General features: G+C 37.1%; 2 protein-coding genes across 4 annotated transcripts in view; one reads left to right on the top strand and one right to left on the bottom strand.

Moving 5' to 3' along the window:
- Positions 1-13,358, top strand: part of KIF2A (kinesin family member 2A) — a 73,735-nt gene extending 60,377 nt beyond the window's left edge. For 2 of the 3 annotated variants that reach the window (XM_035014499.1, XM_035014500.1), the window contains exons 17-20: positions 2,634-2,784; positions 5,044-5,145; positions 7,801-7,936; positions 10,181-13,358. In XM_035014499.1, the coding sequence (XP_034870390.1) occupies positions 2,634-2,784; positions 5,044-5,145; positions 7,801-7,936; positions 10,181-10,266 (475 nt within the window). In that variant the 3' untranslated portion in view covers positions 10,267-13,358. Of the gene's footprint in view, positions 1-1,623; positions 1,738-2,633; positions 2,785-5,043; positions 5,146-7,800; positions 7,937-10,180 lie in introns of all 3 variants that reach the window. The other variant, XM_035014501.1, reaches the window with a different exon arrangement.
- Positions 13,326-23,519, bottom strand: DIMT1 (DIMT1 rRNA methyltransferase and ribosome maturation factor). Its single transcript, XM_035014502.1, has 12 exons — positions 23,253-23,519; positions 22,854-22,927; positions 21,577-21,663; positions 20,173-20,234; positions 19,992-20,085; positions 19,857-19,906; positions 18,680-18,803; positions 18,455-18,547; positions 17,371-17,435; positions 16,697-16,760; positions 15,399-15,505; positions 13,326-13,868 (listed from the first exon to the last, which is right to left on the bottom strand). The coding sequence occupies exons 1-12, from the start codon at positions 23,329-23,331 to the stop codon at positions 13,826-13,828; spliced, it is 942 nt and encodes a 313-aa protein (XP_034870393.1). The 5' UTR covers positions 23,332-23,519; the 3' UTR covers positions 13,326-13,825.
- Positions 23,520-24,296: the final 777 nt, after the last annotated feature.

Genomic DNA, 24,296 nt, shown 5'->3' on the forward strand with positions numbered 1-24,296 from the left:
GTATAGCAGAATATTGCCATGTTATAGAATTAAAACAGACAAGACCCCTCCATGTCTTCAGACTTCTAACTGCAAAGGAATCTCCCTAATTTGAAAATGCTATATCTGGCCATTCCTCTAGTTTATTTAGGTCCAAGTAAATGTTTTAATTTATTATCATGTAATGTAGTTCATCTGCAACATCACTAACCATCTGGGACAAATAATTCTGTCTTTTCTTTCCAAATCTCTAGGAATAAAGATTTTCAACCTCCCTTGATAGCTCATTTGAGGAATATAATTCCTGCATATAGTATTTACTGTTTGAGTTGGACAAAAGCCCTTGGAATAGAGGAAAATATTAGCTTATTAGGGGCGGATAGGTTATCTAAATTAGGAGATTCTGATAGAATCCTAAATGGAGTTGGGAATAAAAAGAATCACGTTAGTGTTAGAAATTTAGATTTTGTCAGTCTGTATGGTAAATAAGCTTTCCAAAGTGACTATTTATAGGATGAAGGGCAGCTGAATCTAGGATTGAACGTGGGACAGCAGGCATTACGAGTAGGTCAAAGAAAGAGTGTAAGTAGAAGAAATAAATTAGTTTGATCTACATGAAATTATTAGTTTGATCTATATGACTATCTATAACCCAACGAAACAGTAATTTCATTTAGATCAAATCTAAAAGAAGTAGTGAGAAAAAGATGGTCAGTATATTGGATGCTTAAGTAACATAATGTTTGTACTCAAAGCTAGGTTTGAACCTCACACCACATTCTCACTGAATGACATTGGGTAAGATTCTTTATTGCTCTGAACCAATTTCTCATCTGTAAAGTGGCAAAAAATAATACCACAGGATTGTTGTAAGATTTATATAATATAATGCCTAAAATTTACAATCATAATACCTAACATGTAGGAAGTACATAATAAATACAGCTTACTGTTATGAAATGGGATGACCCCAAGAGGAACGTAGGGAATCACAGAGATGGTGTCAGAAAAGCCATAGTTTGGTTAAATATAAATATCAGAGACATTACCAAAAGCAATTTAAATTTCATTGCTAAAGAGGCTTTTCTTAACCAGGGTTCTTCATCTGAACCAAACACAGAAAACTATTTGAAGAACTGCTTTCTCATTTTGTACTGTGGATGGAACCATCCTAGACGCATAGGAAAGAAGTTAATTCATTACAAACAGTGGATGCCAGAAGGACTTAATACTCTCGTGTTCTGTTTTAAAAGATTGCAAGAGTATTGAGGGCTCACTGATGCTAATAAAATATTTGCAGTATTGACTGCACAAGGAAATTTGATTAATCATCATGTAGCTGTAAAGAAGGGGCATTTAAAATTTAGGTGATGGTCTGGTTAAACTTCTAGGAAGGATCATGAGAAAAGGGGAAAGTATACCAGAAAGGAAGGACTATGGACTAAGGAATCGATAGGACAGAAAAATTCGAAAACTTCTTAAAATTAATTATTTTTAAAGCACTCTAAATACACTAAGTCACAACAATGTTGATACCTTTTTTAAAAAAAAATTTAAACTGAATATGAAATAAAAACTTGAAATGTGCATTGCTGTCTTTACAAGAGCATTTTCTCTTAATTTGTTGCTGTTTTGGTGCTGCAGAGTAAAGGAGTTTGGAATTAGTCCATCAGACATTCCCTTCTCACAGGGTAGTGGCAGTCGCCCTGATCTCTCTCCTTCTTATGAGTATGACGACTTTTCTCCTTCGATTACCAGGTCTACTTTCTTCTATGCATAAGATGTTTATTTTCATAGTTTCTTTTGAATTGTGTTACATATAAATATTTCATTTATACTTTTGTTCTGAGCCATTTTATTTTTCATTTTCATTTCATTTGGCAGGTGATGATTGTACTGCATGATCTTCATTTTTGTGTACTTTATTAATTTATTTGCTTTAAAATGTTGATTTAGAATTCAAGCTTCCTGTTTCCCCTCATATTTTTAAGGATGATGTCATCTTTGCATATTTGTGGTTGAAAGGTAAACGGTCTTGTTTAAAATGAGAAGTTTACCGTTATTCTGTATGTTCTTACAAATTTCCTTGTCTGCAAGGAAATAACAAAGATCCTCTTGATTTAGAACATGTACCCTCCCACTGTGTAAACTGAAGTATAATAGTTAAACATTTTTTAAATGATAGAACTTTGTAACCTATAATCTTCATACATTAGAAATATGATTATTTCACATGTAGCTATTTTAATAGAGCATTATAACAACTAAAAATCTACAAAGTATATTAAGTTCTCTGATTTTGGCAATAATCATTTATTGATCTAACTGCTGTTGTTATCATTTTTCTGTTTATATAATTTAATTGCAAAAACAGTTTTACTTTGAAATACTGAATCTATGTACTTTTGCTAATTGTTATTATGCACAATAATTATCTTTGAAATAATTATACAGTTACCTCAGTAAATTCTGAAAGTTCAACAGCCAAATATCCCTTTAGTCTTTACACAGATTTCAGGTAAACTTGATCTGGAAAGCTGACATCATCAGTCTTAATATGTTAATTGAATTGCCTTTTTATTAAATAGGATGGTAGTTTCTTGTTCCTCTGCATGTGTGTTTGTTAATTTTAGGTACCTCTTATGTATTTATAGGGTGAAAGAATTGACTGTGGATCCAACTGCTGCTGGTGATGTCCGTCCAATAATGCACCATCCACCAAATCAAATTGATGACTTAGAGGCACAGTGGGGTGTGGGGAGTTCCCCTCAGAGAGATGATCTGAAACTTCTTTGTGAACAAAACGTGAGTGACAATATAGTTATAATGACCTGATTTTAGTTCATTTCATCAGTAGCAGAACTTAATGATTGAAAACTACCATCTACATCAGGGGTCAGCCAACCACAGCCTATGAGCCAGCCATCTGTTTTTACACTGATTTTCTAAAAGGGAACTTGGGGTTCCTGGTTTAAAAGAAGAGTTCTAAACTTTGAACCGTGGAAAATAAAAAACTGAAAATGAGATCCTGGCCTTAGTCTATCTCTTATCCAAAAGTTTTAAAGGGTGGTATAGTTGCTTTTTGAATTCTTGAAACAAACCATGCACTGTACCTAGGTATGGTGCCTCTTAAGGATTTGGAAAACGAAAAAAAGATAGGCCCCCTCTATAGCAGATCTTTTCCGTTTTATTCTTCTATCTGCCAGGTTGGGTCTTTGTAGGACTTTAATTTGGAGAGGTTGGCTAGGACCGGTGCAGAAACTTAAAAGTGTAACATCATGAGTTCTTGCAGCCTCCTCCATATTTGAGAGTGTGTGGGTTTCTCTGAATTTTTCTACTCCCAGAAACTATCTTGAGGTGGTTCAGCCTTAGCTTTTAGTTAAGTTTACTGGTGCATGTATACCTTTTCTTATTGTTATATTAAAGTCTTAACAAGGTAAATTAAAATGGGTTAGTGTCTAAGACATGTCCTACAGATAAAACCAACACAAGTACACAAAGTAGAAGATAATAAAGAACGTTAGCATTCCAGAACTAGTTGTATAGACAAAAAAAGTATTCTAAGTAGACCACACGGAAGTGATAGGAACTTGCATAATATCTTAAAGCAAAGGAAAGAGGACATTCTGGGTTTGACAGGGAGGTGGGCAGATAAAATGAATAAAGTTGGTTGAGTGTGTTTATCGTATGATATATTGTATGCCTGCATGTCTTAAGAAAAACAGATGCTTGTTTCCCAAAGAGAAGATAAAAAGTTCTTTGGCCAACTTGATTATATATATAATCTTTTAGGGATGGTAGCATACTGATTGAAGTCAAATGTCTACTTATACTATTTAACCAAAATTTGTACATATATATAGAATTGTGTATCTTGTTTGAAAAAAATTGCTTTTTCTACTCACATTTTATAAATCAATTTTAAGTAAACCTCATCTTAACTAAAGCCACATTTTGAGGAAATAAATCATTAGACGTTGGGGTTGGGAAAGAAGCTCAAAAAAGAAAGCAAGGCTAGAGAAATTTTCACTTGATGTAGGACTAAGAATATGTTGTATTTATGTCTATGGGTTTTTTGTTGATGAGGTAAAGTTGTCAATTGTCAATTAAGATTTCTGTAAAAACTGGCAAACATATTGTCTGGTGTAATTCAGAAATTAAGATTTAGTAAGAGTTGACACCTTCAGAACACTAATTTGATAGTCACAGTCATAAAAGACATTATCTTGAAATCTCTTTTCTGATAAAAGATATTTAAGACATACATATGGCTTAAATTATTAGTGAAAAGTAGGGCGCCTGGGTGGCTCAGTTGGTTAAGCGACTGCCTTCGGCTCAGATCATGATCCTGGAGTTCCTGGATCGAGTCCCGCATTGGGCTCCCTGCTCGGCAGGTAGTCTGCTTCTCCCTCTGACCCTCCCCCCTCTCATGTGCTCTCTCTCAAATAAATAAATAAAATCTTTAAAAAAAAAAAAAAGTAAACAATACTGAGGAAATATTTTAGCATATTTACAGCCTGTATTAAATGTATTTTGGGGGGCACCTGGGTGGCTCAGTTGGTTAAGCGACTGCCTTCGGCTCAGGTCATGATCCCGGAGTCCCGGGATCGAGTCCCGCATCAGGCTCCCTGCTCAGCGAGGAGCCTGCTTCTCCCTCTGACCCTCCCCCACTCATGTACTCTCTCTCTCTCTCTCTCTCATTCTCGCTCTCTCAAAATAAATAAATAAATCTTTAAAAAAAAATGTATTTTTGAAAAGTTGCATTATTCCAAAAGAGATTGCCTTTTTAGGGTAATTCTGCAATAAAGCCTGGACTAAGTGAAAACTACTCCTCACTGATACGCTTTAATTTGGGCTGTCTTATTGAGTGTTACATCAAATACTTTTGACCCATAAAAAGAAGTTGTGGCTTCGCCTTTTATATTATATTTTAGTAGTCTTTATCTTGCAAACTTCCTCATTTTCTAAATGACATTTTTATAAATGATGTGGAAAAACTACTTTTATGTAACATTTAAAATGTAAACTTTATGTCCTAATTTTTTTAACTATGCTCATCTTAAGGAAGAAGAAGTTTCTCCCCAATTGTTTACTTTTCATGAAGCTGTCTCACAAATGGTAGAAATGGAAGAACAAGTTGTAGAAGATCACAGGGCAGTGTTCCAGGTAAAGTAAGACAGGACCTTTCATCAAAATATTTCTGTTAGAAAATGAAGAACTTTCATAATACTTTGGATATTATTCTAATGTAAAAAATTACCATTGTGCATGTATTGTATATATGTGTTTGTAGGGTAGGGTATGTATATGGGATATTTTGAACAGAAAATGAATGGTGGTTACAATGTTTTTTTGTGCTATGATGAAAAGATCTAGTTTATTTACTACTGTTCTGCTTTATTTGCTTTCATTAGTTGTCCATTTTTAGAGAAGGGTTGAACTTCTGCCCTCCACCACCTCTTTCTCCATGTTAGGCCAGTTTATTTGACATCAGTAAGAAAAACTTCAAGGCGTTATCAGAACAGTTGAGGAAGTATCTTCCTTTGCAGAGGTGGAAGATTACTTTAGGAAAGGGAAGGTTATTACAGTGACAGATGAGTGAGGGGTGTTAAATCCCTGCCTGTTGCAGTAACTCGTGACGTACTCATCCCATTGTACGTTCAGCCTATTAAAAGCATTGTATGATTTACTGTATGATTGCCTTCCCCTACCCCTCACCTACTCCCTTTCTAACAAAATATCCTGGAGAGTGATACTTACGAGGAAGTGAAGGTAACATTTAGACATCATTATGGAGACTAAATATGTTCTGAGAAAAAGGTGAACAATAGCTCACTCTTTCTGTTGACCTGTGTGCCTTCTCTGATGTTTGAGAAATATTTATTTGTAAACAAATATTAATGTGACTCAGCTGTAGGCCATTTAAACACCTGGATAAAAGGCTCAAAAATTTAAGAGAACTATTTATTTTATAAGTTGAGAATAGGATATACCCTCATTAAAACTGTTACAGTTTTGGGATGCCTGGGTGGCTCAGTTGGTTAAGCGTCTGCCTTCAGCTCAGGTCATGATCTCAGGGTTCTGGGATCAAGTCCCGCATCGGGTACCTTGCTCAGTGGGGAGCCTGCTTCTCCCTCTGCCTGCTGCTCCCCCTGCTTGTTCTCTTTCTATCGCTCTGACAAATAAATAAATAAATAAAATCTTTTTTTAAAAAAAAAAGGAAAACTGTTACAGTTTTAATCAAACCCTTATTATGAGAATCTATTTAGAGGCCTGGGTGTTTAGATTAAATCAAGAAAGGACACTTGTAATTTAAGTTGTCTTAAATTGTCTCTGTCCTTTCGGAGCAAGGTGCTAGTCATACAAAGACCATCATTTCCCACTCTGCCATTTTATGATGAAATCTAAAAGGTCTTTGTTTTTTGTCAGAACTGGTTATTTTTCAGTTTCAATCCAGTATTCTTTTTATAATTTGATTTATTGTTCCTATGTACTGTGACCTGCCATTTCTCAAAATAGGGCTTTGTTTTAAAAGATTAAGTGGAGGGGCGCCTGGGTGGCTCAGCCGTTGAGCGTCTGCCTTCAGCTCAGGTCATGATCCCAGGGTCCTGGGATCGAGCCCCGCATCGGGCTCCCTGCTCCGCAGGAAGCCTGCTTCTCCCTCTCCCACTCCCCCTGCTTGTGTTCCCTCTCTCGCTGTGTCTCTCTCTGTCAAATAAATAAATAAAATCTTTAAAAAAAAAAAAAAGAAGATTAAGTGGATAGCTAAAGAAAAAAAATACTGGGGTGTGTGTATGTATTTTAATTGATACATATATGTACGTAATTTTATAATAGATATCTGTAGCTAAGTTGCTAATTCAGCCTGATTATACATAGTATAGTTATAATTAGTTGGGGCGCCTGGGTGGCTCAGTTGGTTAAGCGTCTGCCTTCAAAGCTCAGGTCATGGTCCCAGGGTCCTGGGATTGAGCTCCACATTGGGCTCTCTGCTCAGCAGGGAGTCGGCTTCTCCCTTTCCCTCTGCCCCCCAACTCATGTTCTCTACCTCAAATAAATAAAATTTAAAAAAAATAATAATTAGCTATTAAATTGCATTGAAAGCTAGAAAGACCTAACCAAAACCTCTTTAATTCAGAATGATCAGAACTTGTTCATGATCTGTATGATTCATGACATTGCTAGGAAATGACACTTATAAATTCCACATTATCTGAAATCACTTAAGAATGAATGGTTTCCTTTAAAACATTTATGAATAGTAAGTAGCTACTATTTAGTGATTTGTTTGACTCTTCTAAAATTGACTATCCATCGGTCTCTTACAGTTAAAATAATTTTGAAGACCTAGTGTTTAGAATTTGGGGTTAACTTTTGGTCCAACTACTGTGAGGCCCCAAATGGATTTGTAAATTCTACATGATTTGCAAGTTCTGGGCTACCATAGACCTCAATAGGTTGCTCAGTAAGCTTTATTATACCATTCTTCCCCAATTTTAGGGGTAGCTACTTAAGTTTTGAGAATTATTGTGCTCACTGATTGATAACATGTTTGATTCATTGCCTTCCCCAAGCCCTTACCCAGGGTAAAGGAAAAGTAGAAAAATGAAGTTACCTTGCTTGTCTTATCATATTTGTGTTTATGTTAGAATTTAAGGAAATATTTCTTAATTTTACTTTGTAAATAAAGATGTTTTATACTTATTAATATTTTAGAGAATACCATCTTAAGTATGCTTGAATATATTTAACATACATGAAATTTGTAAATTGGTTTCTTACAAAGAGGCTTATTGGATTGTTGAATTTTTGTCCTTTTAGGAATCTATTCGATGGTTAGAAGATGAAAAGGCTCTCCTAGAGATGACTGAAGAAGTAGACTATGATGTAGATTCATATGCTACTCAACTTGAAGCTATTCTTGAGCAAAAAATAGACATTTTAACTGAGCTGCGGGGTAATTCCTTTTTCATTTTAGTGCTTGAAATCTTCATCTTCATATGTAATTGGTGGCAGGATTTCATACTGCAAGAGGATATCCGAAATAAAATTATGGGCACCATTTAATACATTTCCAGAAGTATAAAGACAGACCAGTCATTCTGTTTTTTGTAAAAAAGAAACATGGAGTATCCTTTCAAGTGCTCTTTAGTTGTCTTTTTCTTTTAGGCATTTGAAAAGATAAAAGCATCTTATGATTAAAGAGGGAAAATGGATTTTAACAGATCTGTAAGTTTTATACACTCATTCAGATTTTTAGTTTGATAGGTCAGTGCTTGTCAGAATTATTTTGCTTAGATTAGGTCTATTCAGGACCATGCCTTCTGTAGCCTCCTATCTACACCTGTGTCATGTCTTTCCTTTGAAGACTTGTTTTAAAAAATCAAGGGGAAGGTTTCAAGACCTTGAACAACTCAAGACCTTTCAACAATTATTCTTCCTACTTTGTGAATGGAGGGAAGCATGTGACTTACCCACATGCCATGTCTTTTTGGCTTTTTAAGTAGCTTATCTGTGTAGCTTCACATTCACATTTATTGTATGTACTTGTTTCTGAGGCATTGGCAAACTAGTTGTCTCCATTTATATGTGAATGGACATCTGTGTATGTGTACATGAAATGCAATGTGAAACCAGATTGAAATTGCTAGTTCTTAGCACCAAACTGGCTAATTTATAAACTAGGTCCTGTGTGAAATTGGTTATTTGAAATCATATCGTATAGAGCCAGCAATGACTGTTTGCCCAATTCAGAATTGTTGGTACAAATGTAGAGTTTCTAGAACTTACTTTTGTTTTTCGTATTCTTCATATTCAAGCCTTGATTTAAAGTGTTTTGATCATTGTTCTTATCTGTCAGAACTCACAGGCAGCTTTTCTCTATGTATTTTATTCAGAACAGATCATAATGAATTGTAATTTTTTTCTTTGTAATATGTGGCATTCAACTTAGTTGTATCAAGTGTATCCATAACTTTGAAGAAATTACTTAATGTCTAGCTATTGTATTTTTTTAGGAAAAATTTTTTTTTTACCATCCAGAGATAATTTTGGTATTAACATAAGAAGTTTGAGAGTTTTTATCTTATATTAACAGGTACGAGATCCCGAGATCCTTAAATTTCTTTCTGAATTTCAGAAGTTAATTTTTAAAATATCATTGTTCTTTGGAAGAGGGGAAAGAAATTGAGATTCGAACTGATAATCTCGTTCTTTTCTCCCAAAGGCCATAACCTTTGCACCATTAATACATTTTAAGTTGGGTAATTGTTGAGGTGCTGTCCTGTGCATTGTACATTGCTTACCAGCATCCTTGGTCTCTATTGACTAGATGACAGTGGCCACTTGTGACAGTCAAAAAATATCTAGATATTATCAGATGTCGGGGGGGTGGTGGGAGAACATCACCCATGGTTAAGAACCACTGGTATAAAAGGAGATGAGATATTTCTCATCTTCACAGCTGACTTATTTGCCTCTTTCAATTTATTTACCTAGTTCTTATTCTTATGGGACTCTGAATTAATACATCATAATAGGAATTGTAAGACCAATAATATATTATCCTATAATCCCCCTTCCCCATTCCCTTTTACAATCCCTAATAAGGACAAAATGACATTTCTTTTTAAAAATTCAACCATCTTTTGAAATTTCATGGCTTAAAAAGGTAAAATAGGCATCAGGAGTAGAAATTTCTTAATATTGAGGGAAGAAAAGTCTATTTTACAGTTTAATAAGATTCAGAGGCACCTGGCTGGCTTAGTAGGTAGAGCTGTGACTCTTGATCTCAGGTTTATGACTTTGAGCCCCACGTGGGGCATAGAGATTACTTAAAAAAAAAAAGACTCAGTGTTTTTTTGAACATGACTGTACACATTTAACACACATATATAGCCTGTCTGTACTCCAAAAGGAATTCAAATAAACTAAAATTCAACACTGTAAAATGTGCCAAACAGAACAGAAACCTGTTGAAGATAATAGAAGAAAGTTATTTTCATGAATCCTTAAATAATTAAACTGTTGCTATAATTGAGTATTGTGTTTAGTTCTGAGTTTCTGGACAACAAAAAACAAAAGGAAAAATCCTGAGTTAATGCTCTAAAGTAAGGCAGCTGACTTGATAGGACCCATGAAGTTGTATACTGTATTGCATGCAATGCAGTACTTACTCTCTTGTTCTTTTCTTTTTTCCAAGATAAAGTGAAATCTTTTCGTGCAGCTCTACAAGAAGAAGAACAGGCCAGCAAGCAAATCAACCCGAAGAGACCCCGTGCCCTTTAAATCAGCATTTGCTGCTAAAGGATCCCCAGAACCCACACTGCTGTAATATACAATGGTTCAGCTGTAAGGGCCATTTGAAAGTTTGAAATTTTAAGTGTCTGTGGAAAATGTCTTGTCCCTTCACCTGAATGACATTTCAATTTTGTGAACCACTCCTTTGTCTACAAAATGCTTCTAGTCGAGGAGGCACAACCAAGATTTGGGAATAGTGAAGCATTTTGTTTCATTTACCCAGATAGTGATTTACTTTTGGAGATCCTTGCCAATTGTATTTTCTGTATGAAGTAAGGTTGTGGACTTGATCCAGCGGTGAAGAGTAGGGGGAAGCCACAGCATTTCCTTTTAACTTGGTTCAATTTTCGTAGCAAGACTGAGCAGTTTTAAATCCTTTGCGTGCATGCATACCTCATCAGTGATTGTACATACCTTGCCCCCTCCTAGAGACAGCTGTGCTCACCTCTTCCTGCTTTGTGCCTTGACTAAGGCTTTTGACCCTAAATTTCTGAAGCACAGCCAAGATAAATTACATTCCTTAATTGTCATTGTAAATTACCTTTATTGTGTGTACATTTTTACTGTATTTGAGACATTTTTTGTGTGTGACTAGTTAATTTTGCAGGATGTGCCATATCATTGAATGGAACTAAAGTCTGTGACAGTGGACATAGCTGCTGGACCATTCCATCTTGTATGTAAAGAAATCTGGAATTATGATTTTAAAACCAGATAATGTGGTTATAATTTTCTTAGCATTTTCTTTGTAAAGAACTAAAATATAAACTAGTTGGTGTATAATAAAAAGTAACGAAATTCTGAGAAGAGTTTTATCTTAGGATAATACATATATATGCAGTGTGTTCTCCAGTGTGGTATTAACAGGACTAATAGTGCAATTTGATCCTTACCAATACCATTACTTAAAGTGTCCATTAGCACCCCAAAATGTACCTCCTAAATGTACTGATAAAGGAAATTGGCTTCTGATGCATGAATATTTACATGTACACTGAAAGTAGTCCATAATAGAACTTAGTTTAAGCCAAGTGTAGACAGTACATAACTCCCTTGAGAAAGAATTAAGCTAAAAGAGGGTTGACTTTGCCTCAAAAGGCAGATCGAACCCAAGCCCCATCCATTACCTAAATGTGTGATGTTTCATCATTATTTGGTGAGAATCACCAAATTCTCGCCAATAAATTGGATTAGGGTATGCTGCTTTTTAAATGGTGGCACTTATTTTTACAGATTGCTACTCCAAGGAAGAAAACTGGCCACTTTTCATGTAAATATTTTGTTAAAAGATCTATATATCTCTCTAGGAGTTTTCCCTTAGTTCCTAGGATAGAGTCCAGGAGTAGATTAACAACAAAAAGTCTCCCAAGGATGTCTTGTTTTGATTTACTCAAAGGAACTACTGCTCATTCATTTGGGCCAAAGGGAAGCTATGAATAGAGAGTCACATGAGCCAGATTCCCTACTTCATTGTTCATAGAACCCAGAGGGTAGTTGTGGGAAATCCTAACACCATGGTGAAATGCTCCTCTGTAAACTTGAAATCTAGAACAAATGTAGATTTTCACAATGTGCTTATTAATAAATGATATCTATGGAATGAGTTTTAGAGATAATTTACTTCAGTACAATCACCTTTGTTTTGGAAGGGACTCAGGTTTTCTTGCAGTTGTAAGATATGTTCTTTTGTGGTATTTCAAAGAGAAGAGGAAGAATGGAGCAGATACTATTGACCTTGCAGAGGTTGCTTAAAAAAGTAGTTTTTGAGGCTAACCAACCTTCAGAGGGCAATAAAGAGATGTGAACTTGCTCATTTTAAAGCACAACAGATTACTCTTTATTAATTAAATAAGATGGATACTATCTCTGGAAGGTCTTATATTCAAATATGCCGCCTTATACTATAATGGCTTCATTCTGATCAGTAATCAAGGTCTTTAGAAAATTAATACCAGAAAAGATCTTGGTGGTATAGTCCAAACCTTCAGTTTTACAGATAGGGAAAACTGAAGGCCAGAAAAGGGACTAAAACTCAGTAGTTCACAGGGGAAGAGGAAATAGAGGGAAAGCTGAATTAACTCTTAAAGTTTTCCTATAAGTGTAGAGATGGTACAAATGAATTTTGCAAAGTAGTTTTGTGATATTAAAAAAACCTACTCTTGAGGTATATTTAATATTTATGTAACAAAAGTGGCTTGATGCAGCTATTATTTAAAGAATAATGAATTTTTTGGATCTGGGTTAAACATTCTCAGATTTCTTGAAAGCTGATATTCCTATTAATAAGTAATTATTTTATTTATATAGGAGTGTTCTACTATATCACTTTGAAGCCAGATTTCAAAAAAATCTGTTTAGGTAAACAACTTCCTAGGTTTACTCAGTGTACCTATGTTAAAATAATTTGGAAGCAGTCTTTCTTTTAAGTTAGGTTTTAAAAAAGTCAGTTATCAAGATATTTTTATTAATTTCCTTATATAAATAAAATAATCAGGTACTATAATTCTTTATTAAAGGACATTAACAACGCTTAGTATTATATTGATAATGATTTAAACATAGTAGCTAGTTAAGACTTGTTTAGGGCATCTATTGACATTGTCAACTGGCCATTTTAAAAATAGCTTAAAACTAAGCATCAGTATATGAAAAGACACTGGAACTTTGTTTTCCAGAAGTCACATGAATACTGAGAGCCTCTAGTTACGAGAAAATGGCTGGTTGAGATGTTTATTTGTTTTAAATAAGTTGAAGGGCAGAATTTGAACTGTAAAGCCAGTTTTGATTTACAAAACCCTTTGAAATTTTGTTAAACTGTGGCTTTCCCCCAGAAAACACATACTATCTTATAGTTCATTTCATTCCAGCTGAGCATGCTCATTTCACAGTTAAGGAACCATGCCCAGAAGTCATATGCCTGGCACCACCGCATGGTGGCGGTAGCGGACTCACGTTTACCCAGAACCCGATGGAGCCTCTGCTGCTACAGGACAGCTTAGGCATAGGCAGTGAGTGAAAGAAGCTGTGTAAGATAAACAGAGAAGAAATGAGAGAAGCAAAATAAGCAGTTGTTTTATTGTGCACATGAATAAAAAGAAATCGTATGGGAAATATGTGACTGAGTTAAGCATGTTTTAACTTTTTTACTATTTGAGGGACAAAGGCCTACACAGGTCCTCATATAATATATAACAGAAAATAGAACAGTAACATCTTTATACAATAACCTGTTAGAAATGGTAAGTTTAAGTGTAAAGTTGTGCGTGCCTGCGGCTCTTCAAGATTATCATGCGTAGATTGGACCCTGCCCTATGTTAGATATTAAAAACACACCACAACCAAAAAACACTCGGGTACTTAGAATTGACTGACTTACTACCATGAGAATTCAGAGTAATAAATGGTGACAGTAGTAGTATTAAGTCAAAACTAGTCAAGCACATAGTGTTCCAGGGAAGCAAAGGCATAGTTCATCTTCTCAAATTATTAAAAATACGTAATTCCAGTTTCTTGTTCTTGAGTTTGGAAACTTCTGTTTTCCAGACACCTAAGAAAAATGTATACCTTCTGCATTGAATCCATGTAGCAATCTGAAAAAAGAAACCAAAATGAGATGGTATTGAAAGGTAATTTATTGCACATAATAATGCATAGTTCCTATACCACGAATTCCAAAACAAACACATCAGCAAACCTCTGAAGCCCACCCACTCCTAACACTAGTCATTATAGAAACGTCATTCTTCAATTAAATTTGCAAGATATATATTGGTTAAAGTCACATTTTCTTGCCTCTTTTGTCACAGCCTATGTGTCTTAAGTTATGGTGAATCTGACCAAATTATCTTAGACCTCTACTATCCAGACATAAGAGCTCACTGGCGCTTGTTCTGTTTCAACATGGTAAGTGAACAAGAAGCTGTTTGGAACTAGAGACAGAAGAAAAATGAGTGGGTCATCTTAATGTTCACTTTTCCCTCTCTGGGCTCACTATTACTCAGGTTCCAATTAAGTACTTAACACATTGCTTTTCTCTCCATACCTTTGTTACCTATTGGATGCTAATTAGCAAACTGCATATGCTTAATAACCTTGAAGAAATTTGGTGAGAATTAAAGTAAGCTGAAATATTTCTATATAGACCGGAGATGATTTTCAGGATGGCCCACAGGAACAGCTGAAGATGGATGAGAATGTTTGAAAAAGGAAGACAGGTACTTATGAGTGCTGCTCAACTCCTAGGATTAACCTCTGAGGAAGACTCAGTAGTACTGCTAGCCTGCCAATATAAAATATAAACCCCATCTGTCTTATATGGAACTGTGCTGCCAGCTTAGAAAAGTCAAACCAATTACTTGTATAACAATCTACCCTCATTTTTTATTCAGCTCCTAGAACAGGGACGTTCTAAACATGAAATGACTAAATAGGCAAAAACTGTTCAGTAAGTGATAGTTTATTAGGAAATCAAAGTGTTAGTGCTTAAAAACAGTGAGTATAGGTAACTGAAGGCTTATTCTGCTTTCATAAGACTAATCTGCTTAATTCAAGGAAAACATTTGGGTCTGCACTGCCCCATTAATTATGACACCCTTCTTTTATTTTAGGTGTGTAGAACTTGCCTCAGTCGACAAAATAAGTAACTATATTCTTAAACCAGTTAGAACTGAAAACCAGGTATGATTGTAATTGACATTATTTCATGTGTAGGATCTATTTAACAATAACTCTTCCCAGTACAGAAAAAGAATGAGATTCAATGACATGTGTTATGCTGCTTCTACCTTACAGGCTACTTTGAAGACACACACTATTAAGACTAACTATGAATGGGATTTGGGGGAGGAGGCTGAAGGGGAGGAGCACACATACCACAACACACATTGACACAGAGGCTGTCTCCAGGCTCGGACTGTTCTTTATTACTGTTCTTAAAATGTTCATTCTGCTGCAGCTAACTAGCCTCCATCTTCTACACCAAATACTATTCCATACTATGGAAGTGCTATGCAATAACCCCAGGTAGCACCTTACACCGCTTAAAAGCCTTTAAATCTCTAATCGGAAGGTGTCACAGTAAAGAAATGTAAACACTTAGGAAAAAAGAACAATGTAATTACCTGATGAAGTCATCTATGTCCATGGAACGGGCCCGCTTGTCACTAAAACCTGTGCTGGTTAGGATTTGCTGTATTTTATCTGCTATGCTGAAATCTTCTGGTATTATCTATCAATATAAGATTCAGAATAAATGAACAACATATCTTTAATGAAGTCATGTTGGCTCTTTTTTGTTTTTTTTTTAGTTCAGTAACTGATAAAATAGTCCCCTTTATCTGCTCACGGCAGTCTGAAAAGCCTATTTTTGCAGATCAGACTTGGACCTCTAATTAAGTGGTTAATCTTCAGCACATACCAAATACTCAGAAAACTTTGAGTTAAACCTGTATACTGCCCTTTTTCTTAAAAATTCTGAAATAGTTTCAGGAGTAAGGTACTTCATATCAAAAAATAAAGCTATAAACTGAATTTTACAGCAACTGTTACTCCTTTAAAAATATCTTACATTTTCTTGGCACAAATTTAATTTTATCAGCCAGTTTTTCTCAAAGAGATGACCTCCAACCCTGGGGAATATTAACTATTTCATATCTCACATCCTTCCTCCAAAGATTTTTCTTAATCCAGTTTAATATTTTCCTACCTAAGCAGTTGTTTAATGACTTTGTCCATAAAAAAGAAAATGAAGGTAGCAGTATGATATATTAAACCATACAAGATCTGAGTCCAAAAATGCAATGGAAATTTGCTCTTATCTCTCTGCTCTGTTTAATTAATTTGAAAGAACTAGAAAGTTATCAGACATCACAGTTACGTGTATGGCTACGTGTATGTGTGCTGACATACAAAATTGGTTAAAGAAAATGTTGCACAGATAATAAAGAGGCATGAGGCTTACAACAAAAAATCTGCTATTCAGCCTATACTTTAATTATTTCAATTTCTGGGTATTAAAAAAAGTTACTGAGAAAATGGTAACTTTAAATTGAATTGCTACGTGAGCAACAAGGCAATTCAGAGCATAGCAAATGGTACATAATTTGAGCTGAGCAAGCTACACATGCCTAAAGCTTTGGGAAAATTATGACTCAATTGAATTTCTTTTTATGTCTAAAAACAACTGTCTAGTTAAAGAAGCCCAAGTGGAGTAATCAAGGCCACTCGGATCTATTCCAAGAATACACAGTAGTATTGACCTATTAGAGGTCAAGTTAAGGTTGTGCTAGTTACACATCACTTTTAAGGATCCTATGGAATGTACCAAATTAAGAATCAAGTGATGAAAAATGAAAAGAAGTAGATGAACATTTTAAAACAAATCGGAACCACAGAGACAACAGAAATATTTTTTGCTTACAATATTATGGATCGAACAGTGAATTCTGTAGTTTTTTTCCAACAGCTGTTGTACTGCGCTTGACCTATAGCATAAAGAAGCGATATTGCTATTATTCCAAAATCAGAGATTATAATTTCCTTTCAGTTTATTATAAAGTTAAGTGTATGTTCCATGTAGGAAAATTAAGGGACTAAAAAGGCATTGAGTATTAAGAAACAATCACAAACTAGTTATATTTAAAAAGTAAAGTTCTAATAAAAATCTCTGAAATTCTTAACATCACCTAAATTCAAAACATCACCTAAAAAAAAAAAAAGGTGAAATAACGGCTTTCAGAACCTCTTTTGCTCTTGGGCTTCAAATTGCTATTTAAAAATATTTCCAAGTTAATAAAATTGCATGAATTTTTCACAAGTGTTGAAAAATGAGACAGATGTGTGGTTTTTGTTTTTTCCTGTTTTGCCAAAAAACCTGATGTAATTCCAAATTCCAGGAACTTTTTTTTTTAAATTTTTCTGCCCCCCCCCCCCCCCCAAAGAACAAAGTTAGTGAAAAAGGAAAAGTGTGTCTGGACATGGGTAATCTTTATGCTTTAGGGTATCTGTTCAGGATAAGGACCAAATTCTATCACTTAGCACAGTTCCTACAGCACTGGTCGTCCTTCCTATATCATAAATGAGTAAAATACTCACTTAAATGCAGCAGAGAGTGTCTTGTTTTTCCTAACGAAGGTGATCCTTACTAGGCCATCCCATTCCTGAAACAGAAGATGGATCATTTCTTAAAAATATCCAACCTTGCCTATGTCTCCTAGGATTTGTCTTTTAATATATAAAACTAAAAGAACCTTCTGGAGTGACGAAAATATTCTGTATTTTGATCTGGCTGACCCATGCAAAAAATACGATATGTACTTGATTTTTGGCACTTCTGTCCACCTCACTGAAAATTTTATCCTCAATTTTAAAAATTAGAAAAAAAAATTGTTCCACATCTGAACAAAGAACACTGTGACATTTATTTAAATCAAAGTACCATTTTCAAAAAACATAATTCAAGGGGTGCCTGGGTGGCTCAGTCCTTATGCGTCTGCCTTCGGCTCGGGTCATGATCCCAAAGTCCTGGGATCGAGCCCCGCATCGGGCTTCCTGCTTGGCGGGAAGCCTGCTTTTCCCTCTCCCTCTCCCCCTACTTGTGTTCCCTCTCTCGCTGTGTCTCTGTCAAATAAATAAAATCTTTAAAAAAAAACCATAATTCAAAACAGACATGATTTAACAGCCTATGCAACATACCTAAACCACCCTACAGGAGTAATTAACAAACCACTCCATTACCAAGAACTGACCACACAATCAAGTTTTTATCCAAAGAGACTGCAGTATGGTTTTACATCAAGTGATGCAACTTCTCTTTTTAAATTGCAGAAATATGAATTATGATTAAAAAGTGTTATTCATAATATTGCTCTAACAACTACCTTCATTTTATCTTGTTTTCTAAGTCATACTCAAATATTCTGTAGCTATACTCGATAGCAAACTGCAAAGGCATTCCAAGCTGTACTTTTTTGCAAACATTTTCCATGCTTTATTGTGCTCTTCACAATGATCTTACATCCAAATATTCCATCTACTCCCAACATAGGGATGTCATAATTAGCATTTTCCTGTCTGGACATTTAGGTTAACTCAGTATTTTTCTGCTGCTAGAGACACACATCTTCCAGCTTGGTCTTTTTTTCCTCCTTTACTGAACGATCTAGTACTTTAACCTCACCTGAAAATTGATAGGTGGTGGTGGATTCTTAGGTTCTATTCTTACAACACTGGATTCTACCTTGGGTGGTGGCCTGAAGTTATTCTTTCCAACCTGTTAATTAGAAAATAAGGAGTCCTCTCAAAAAGAGTTTTAAATTAGTAATCAAATATGCTTTCCTCACAGAAGGCACAACTAGATGCTCACGGATGAGGTAAGCACATTACTTCACTAACAGTCACTTACTTTCATCAGATGGTCCACACGTGCTAACAGCTGTGTATTGATTGAGAGTCTGCAGTATAATTTATCTCCAGGCTTTGCAACTAGTCTGAGAGCAAATTCTCTTTGAAACATAAGTACAGCACATCTGAAGAGATAGTAGAAAAGGAATAAGGAAAATGGTTACTTTTAACTATAAAGGTATTTCAACTTCAATTAATTTTCTTGGGTGGGAAATAGAACAAAGAGTATCTGTGGTTAATGAGAATTCGTTCAGCTGATTAGAAGGCAGAACACTTTCAGCTTCAGCTTTATTACCACAAAATGAGCCAGCTGGCTTTTCATTTTATAATGACTACACCACTAACTCCTTGCACATGTAAGCCCTCTGTGTTCAGATAAGCACTAGTCCATTATCCCTTCTAGGGGAAAAAACAAAACAAAACTCAAAATCAGCTCGGCAGCCCAGTGGGATTTATGGGGAAGCAAACACCCTTATGGAAGAGCTGATGCAAGAGAGACAGGTTGTGACACTGGTGTCCTGATTTCCCAAGTTAAAGAACGTGGACGTTGGAAAGCAATGCAGAGGCTTTTTGGAGACTCTTGAATAGGAAAAGAGCATCTTCAAAGCTGGGCTTTGACTTTGAAACTTTTTTGACAACGAGTCACACTAAGAAATACATTTGACATTGCAACCTATGCCACAAATATCTGTACGTATATGTTTTATGTAACTTAAACAAAAGTTTCACAAAACTGTAATCACCTGGGCCACATACAATGAATGCCCTCTGATATACTCTATTCCATGTCATTAAAAAAAAATGGTCACGACTCAATAAATTTATAACCAGTAAGGGGTTTCTGAATTGCAGTTTGAAAACCCCTGTTATATAATGTGCCTAGTGACTAGTTCGGAGGCTGTTGAGACGTAAGGTAATAAAGAGTCTGACCTGGACTAATGGCAAGAGTATTAGAAAACGGGGAAAGGCCATTTGGTCTCAGAAGGAGGACTTACACTGTACCTCCCCCCAAAGCTCTGTCAACTGAATAAAAAAGAGAGAGAAAGACCTCCACACAAATACATATTTTCTACAAAACACATTCTCCAATAGTTTTTTAATTGAATTAACTATCATCTTTGGCTGTCTCTGTTCACGGCCTAAAATTTGGCAGTAATTTTGGTCTTTTTGTCACAAACCTGAAAAAAGGTCGGTGCAGCAACAGCTTGAAGACAAAGGGGGAAGAGATCTGTAAGAGAATTAACTAGTTATTTCTAGGAAAGACACATCACAGAAACATTTTGTATAATGTTCCCAACAATTTGAAAACACACCTGATATGGCAAATTTGCCACACAAGCATCAAAGAATGGTAGATCTGTTTTCAACACATCACCCACCAGTACCTGAAGTTTGCTGGCCAGAGGCCTAACAGTAAGAAAAAGAGCAATTAAAAGAGTACTGTTTCATGAGATTGAAATGCACTTTAATCCTATCATGCATACTCATACTCACGTGCCCTGAACTCTTTTGTGAAGTTCTGCTACTAGCCTTGGGTCAAGTTCACAGGCAATTACCTACATTAAAAAAAAAAAGTATTTGGGGGTTAATTACGGAGCATAAATCTTGTTATCTCAATCCTAACTCCTACATGATTAACATGAATCAAACTTTTTTCACCAATTCTACCTCCAATTTTCCTTCAATTCTACTCTACCATTTCAAATAACAAAGAACACCATTCAGAAAAATAGACTGTGCTCTGAGTGGCCCCTGTTCAAATGGCTCCCACTCTTACCGGGCTCTGGTAAGGCAGTTCCCTCCATGTGCCCCTTGAGGCCTTTGGACGGTAACTGTTTCCTGCTGTTGCTAGCCCGTGGGTATTCCAGTAATGCCTACTGGCTCTCTTAATCCCATTCCTACATTTTGGATCCATTCAACTGGAAACTGGGTCAGCCAGAACACACAGAAGCCACCAGCAGCGGCCAGGTGGCATCCCAATCTCATGGTGCAGCTCTTTAGATCTCCTCCTCTAGGTTCCAATACTCCAGCCTCCTTGCTTTGTCCCCCGAGCCTAGAGGTGGTAGCTCCTCTTTGTAATTATTATTTTTGAGCTACCTCAGTGTTCCCATTTTATTCTTTTAGTCATCTAACAACAACGTAAACAACTCCCTATATTAAATACCCTGTATTGAAAAATCAAATGTGGTTTCTGTTTTCCTTTTTTTTTTTAAGATTTTATTTATTTATTTGACAGAGAGAGACAGCCAGAGAGGGAACACAAGCAGGGGGAGTAGGAGAAGGAGAAGCAGACTTCCCGCGGAGCAGGGAGCCCAATGCGGGGCTCGATCCCAGGACCCCGGGTTCACGACCTGAGCCAAAGGCAGACGCTCAACGACTGAGCCACCCAGGCGTCCCTCTGTTTTCCTGATTAATACATCCCATATTCTCTTTTTTGTAATCCATTTTTTGAAATGGAGATATAGTTGACATAACGTTATATTAGTTTCAGGTGTACAACATAACATGTACATAATGCAAAATATGTATATATTGTGAAAAAGTCTAGTTAGCATCCATTGCCACACATATTTATACATAAAATATTTTTTGTCTTGTGATGAGAACTTTTAAGATCTACTCTCTTAGCAGCTTTAAAATATACATATGATACTGTTGCTAACTATAGCGACATGCTGTACATTCCATTCCCAGGACTTACTCATTTTATAACTGGAAGTTTGCATTTTTGACCACTTTTATCCATTTTGCCCGTATTTGTTAAGATAAAGTTGTTAGCAAAGTATTAAGGGTTGCTGTTAAAGTAACAGCAATTAATTAAAATAGATTTCTATTTGTAAACCAGGTGAGCTTGCTCACAGTCATTTCTGATACCAAAACACAAAATTCCCTTTTTACCGTTTTTGCCTTTTCTAGCAACTTTACAGTCATATTGCCAGTTCCAGGTCCAACTTCCAGCACCACGTCCGTTGGTCTTAAGGCAGCCTGCAAGCACGCACAACCACTTTAGCTTTACTGGCACATCTGAGCACATCATTTATTTTACATATTTATTTACACATTTATTTTATCTTTGCTCAAAAGCACGTGGTTAAAGCGATCTTATTCTGACTCCACATCTGTGAGATTTGTTCATGATCTATGTGCTTGACAAAATTTTCTCATTAACATTAGGTGCAAGTGAAAATCTGTCATCTTTCCTAAGCTGGGGCCATAGTTAGGAGTCAGAAAACTTTATAGGAGTCAGAAAAGCAGGAATAGCAGTTCTTTCTGGGAATGGCTTTCTGTCTTCTACCTCAGAAATGACTCCAACAGCATCTTTTTACCAACTCTTATTATCAGTAAGTTCAAACAAGAAGGGACTGCATATGATGATCTTGCCTGAGAATCACAGCATGTTGTACTGGGATTTCTCAATTTTCAACCCATGTATGGTTTCAGGGATAGGAATACCTAGAAATTGTACAGAAACCCGGGTGTTTGTATGGCACAAAGCTGCAGTGTTCTGTGTGCACAGCTTTCATCAGATGCTCAAAGGAAATCCATGAGCCAAAAAGGTTAAAAAATTAGGCCCTTGTTTGGCCAACAACACTACGTCAAGATGATAGAGTCTCTAAAGATGTAATGTTCTCTCTATGGCTCCAGGATGCCTCCTTTGTAACTGAGAATGTAATCTGTACCACATATATTTCATGTTAAGGCACTCAGTCATCCACAACAGTAAGAGAAGATCCACGACCCATGCCAGAAGAATACTCCAAAGGGTTTATATGAGGCACTGGATTGTACCATGTAAATTTCTCTGTGGAAAAAACTTCCTAAGCTGTCATCATGACATCTTTTTAGGCTCTGGAGTAAATAAAAACTAACAGTGATAGATGGTGTCTAGAAAAAAGTGATAAGGAATAGAAAATAATCTGGGATTGAACAAGTACAAACGTCCAGCTATGAAGTAAATAATCTACAGAAAGAATTTGGAGCCTGGGGAAACTCAGACCCACAGAATAAAGCAAATCCCGCCGAAGTCAGCCTATGAATCCCAGACAATTCTTCAATTCATTCTACAAATATATAGAGAGCATCTATTTTGTGACAGACATCCTCTGTGCGCTGAAGTATTCCTAGGAACAAAATCAATAACCCAACAACTCTCGCCTTTTCTCTTCCACACCCACCTTATCGATAATGCTGTTAACAATGAGAGGATTTTTCAAAATGTGCTGCCCAATCCCCGTGTTGAACATGAGTCCTGGAAGAAAACACGAAAGAGCCTTAATTTCCCAAGGAAACGTAGACCTTAGACCGGTCCACAGAGAAAGCAGGGTGGCTGGGGTTAGATCTCTGCGCCGAGAGCCACCATCGAACGTCACGCCTGAAGCCGAGATGACACCCCGCTTTAAGTCCACCCCTCCTGCAGGAAAGGAAGGCAGAGGCGGCGCAAGGCCTGCCGCCGGCGATCCGGGAGCGCCGCCGCCACCGGCCTTACTGTCCCGGCCCAGATCTGGGTCCGTGTCCCCGAACAGGTCCTGCCGGATGATCAGACCTGAACACAGCCCCCTCCCGGCTGTCCCCACCTCCCGCGCTCTTCAGCTCCCGGCTCTCTTTGAGCCGCTCGCGGCGGCGACCGCTCGTCCCCGACTTGATCTTCGGCATCACCGCGGGTTCAGACGCACAGGTTTGGAGAGCAGAGGGGACCAAAGTCGGCTACCCAGCGCCACACGTTGGAACTCCCACCCCGGCACTGCCGGCACCACTCCCCGCCACGTGGGGTAGGGGCGAGGGCCCAGCCCCCGTTCGCCGTGGGCTCCGCCCCCAGAGAGGGGACGGACCTTGGAGCCCCGTGGCCGCCGGGAATTGTAGGCATGAGGAGGAGGAAGCCCTAAACTCGAGAGACTACGGATCCCAGAAGACACCGCGCCGCTGATCCTGGCTGTTTGGATTGGCTAGTTTAGAGTCGGGGTGGGGCCTCTCGCCCGGGTCGGCGCGGAGTTGGTCGGGTCAGTTTTGGGGTGGTGCTCTCGAAGATGTGGAGGCGGTTTAAACTATATCGTGCTGTTAGGAGTGTAGATGCTTCGTCAAGCCAGGTGCTGGGACCCGCGAAATCCAAAGGTTTCTTTCTGTCCTGTGCCTCGCTCCCGTTTTCCAGCAAACTCTGGGGTGGGGAACCGAGGATTTGGGATAAGGAGCTTGCGCCCTTGCGCGAGTGACTTCGCTTCTTGGGTTGGGGAGGACCTCCGAGAAGGTAACAGATCCTCACTTCCCCTAGGGCTCCTAGTTGCTTTGCTTCCTTTTGTGCCATTGATTCATTCCCCAAACGTTTATCGGACTCCAGCTGCGATTAAACACTACTGGGTGCTGTAGATTCAAAGTTAAATAAGAAACTGCTCTTCCCAGAGTCTATTCTATTGAGAGAGAGAGAGAGAGAGGCAGAAAGTCCGAAACGCTGTAAATGTGGGTATAAGTTTTTGTGTTGGGTTTTGTGGTAGGACAGTGTATCCGATTGTAAGCTCTGTGTGTACAAGGTCCACGTCTGTTTTGCATGCCGGTGTAACGACTCTCAGTTTTTAATTTTTCAGTGTGTGCTCTGTTTTCTTCAGGAAAGTTTCTTCTGTTTGGAT

The sequence above is a fragment of the Mirounga leonina genome, unplaced genomic scaffold (genome assembly GCF_011800145.1).
Source record: "Mirounga leonina isolate KUSES-001 unplaced genomic scaffold, KU_Mleo_1.0 Mir_168, whole genome shotgun sequence".
Lineage (NCBI taxonomy): Eukaryota > Metazoa > Chordata > Mammalia > Carnivora > Phocidae > Mirounga > Mirounga leonina.

Excerpts from the sequence above, each read along its gene's own strand:
- DIMT1 (XM_035014502.1), bottom strand. The coding sequence starts at position 23,331 with ATGCCGAAGATCAAGTCGGGGACGAGCGGTCGCCGCCGCGAGCGGCTC. Across the intron at positions 22,928-23,252 it reads GGAGCTGAAGAGCGCGGGAG|GACTCATGTTCAACACGGGG; the intron begins GTGGGGACAGCC and ends GTTTTCTTCCAG. Across the intron at positions 19,907-19,991 it reads TGGCAAATTTGCCATATCAG|ATCTCTTCCCCCTTTGTCTT; the intron begins GTGTGTTTTCAA and ends ATTCTCTTACAG.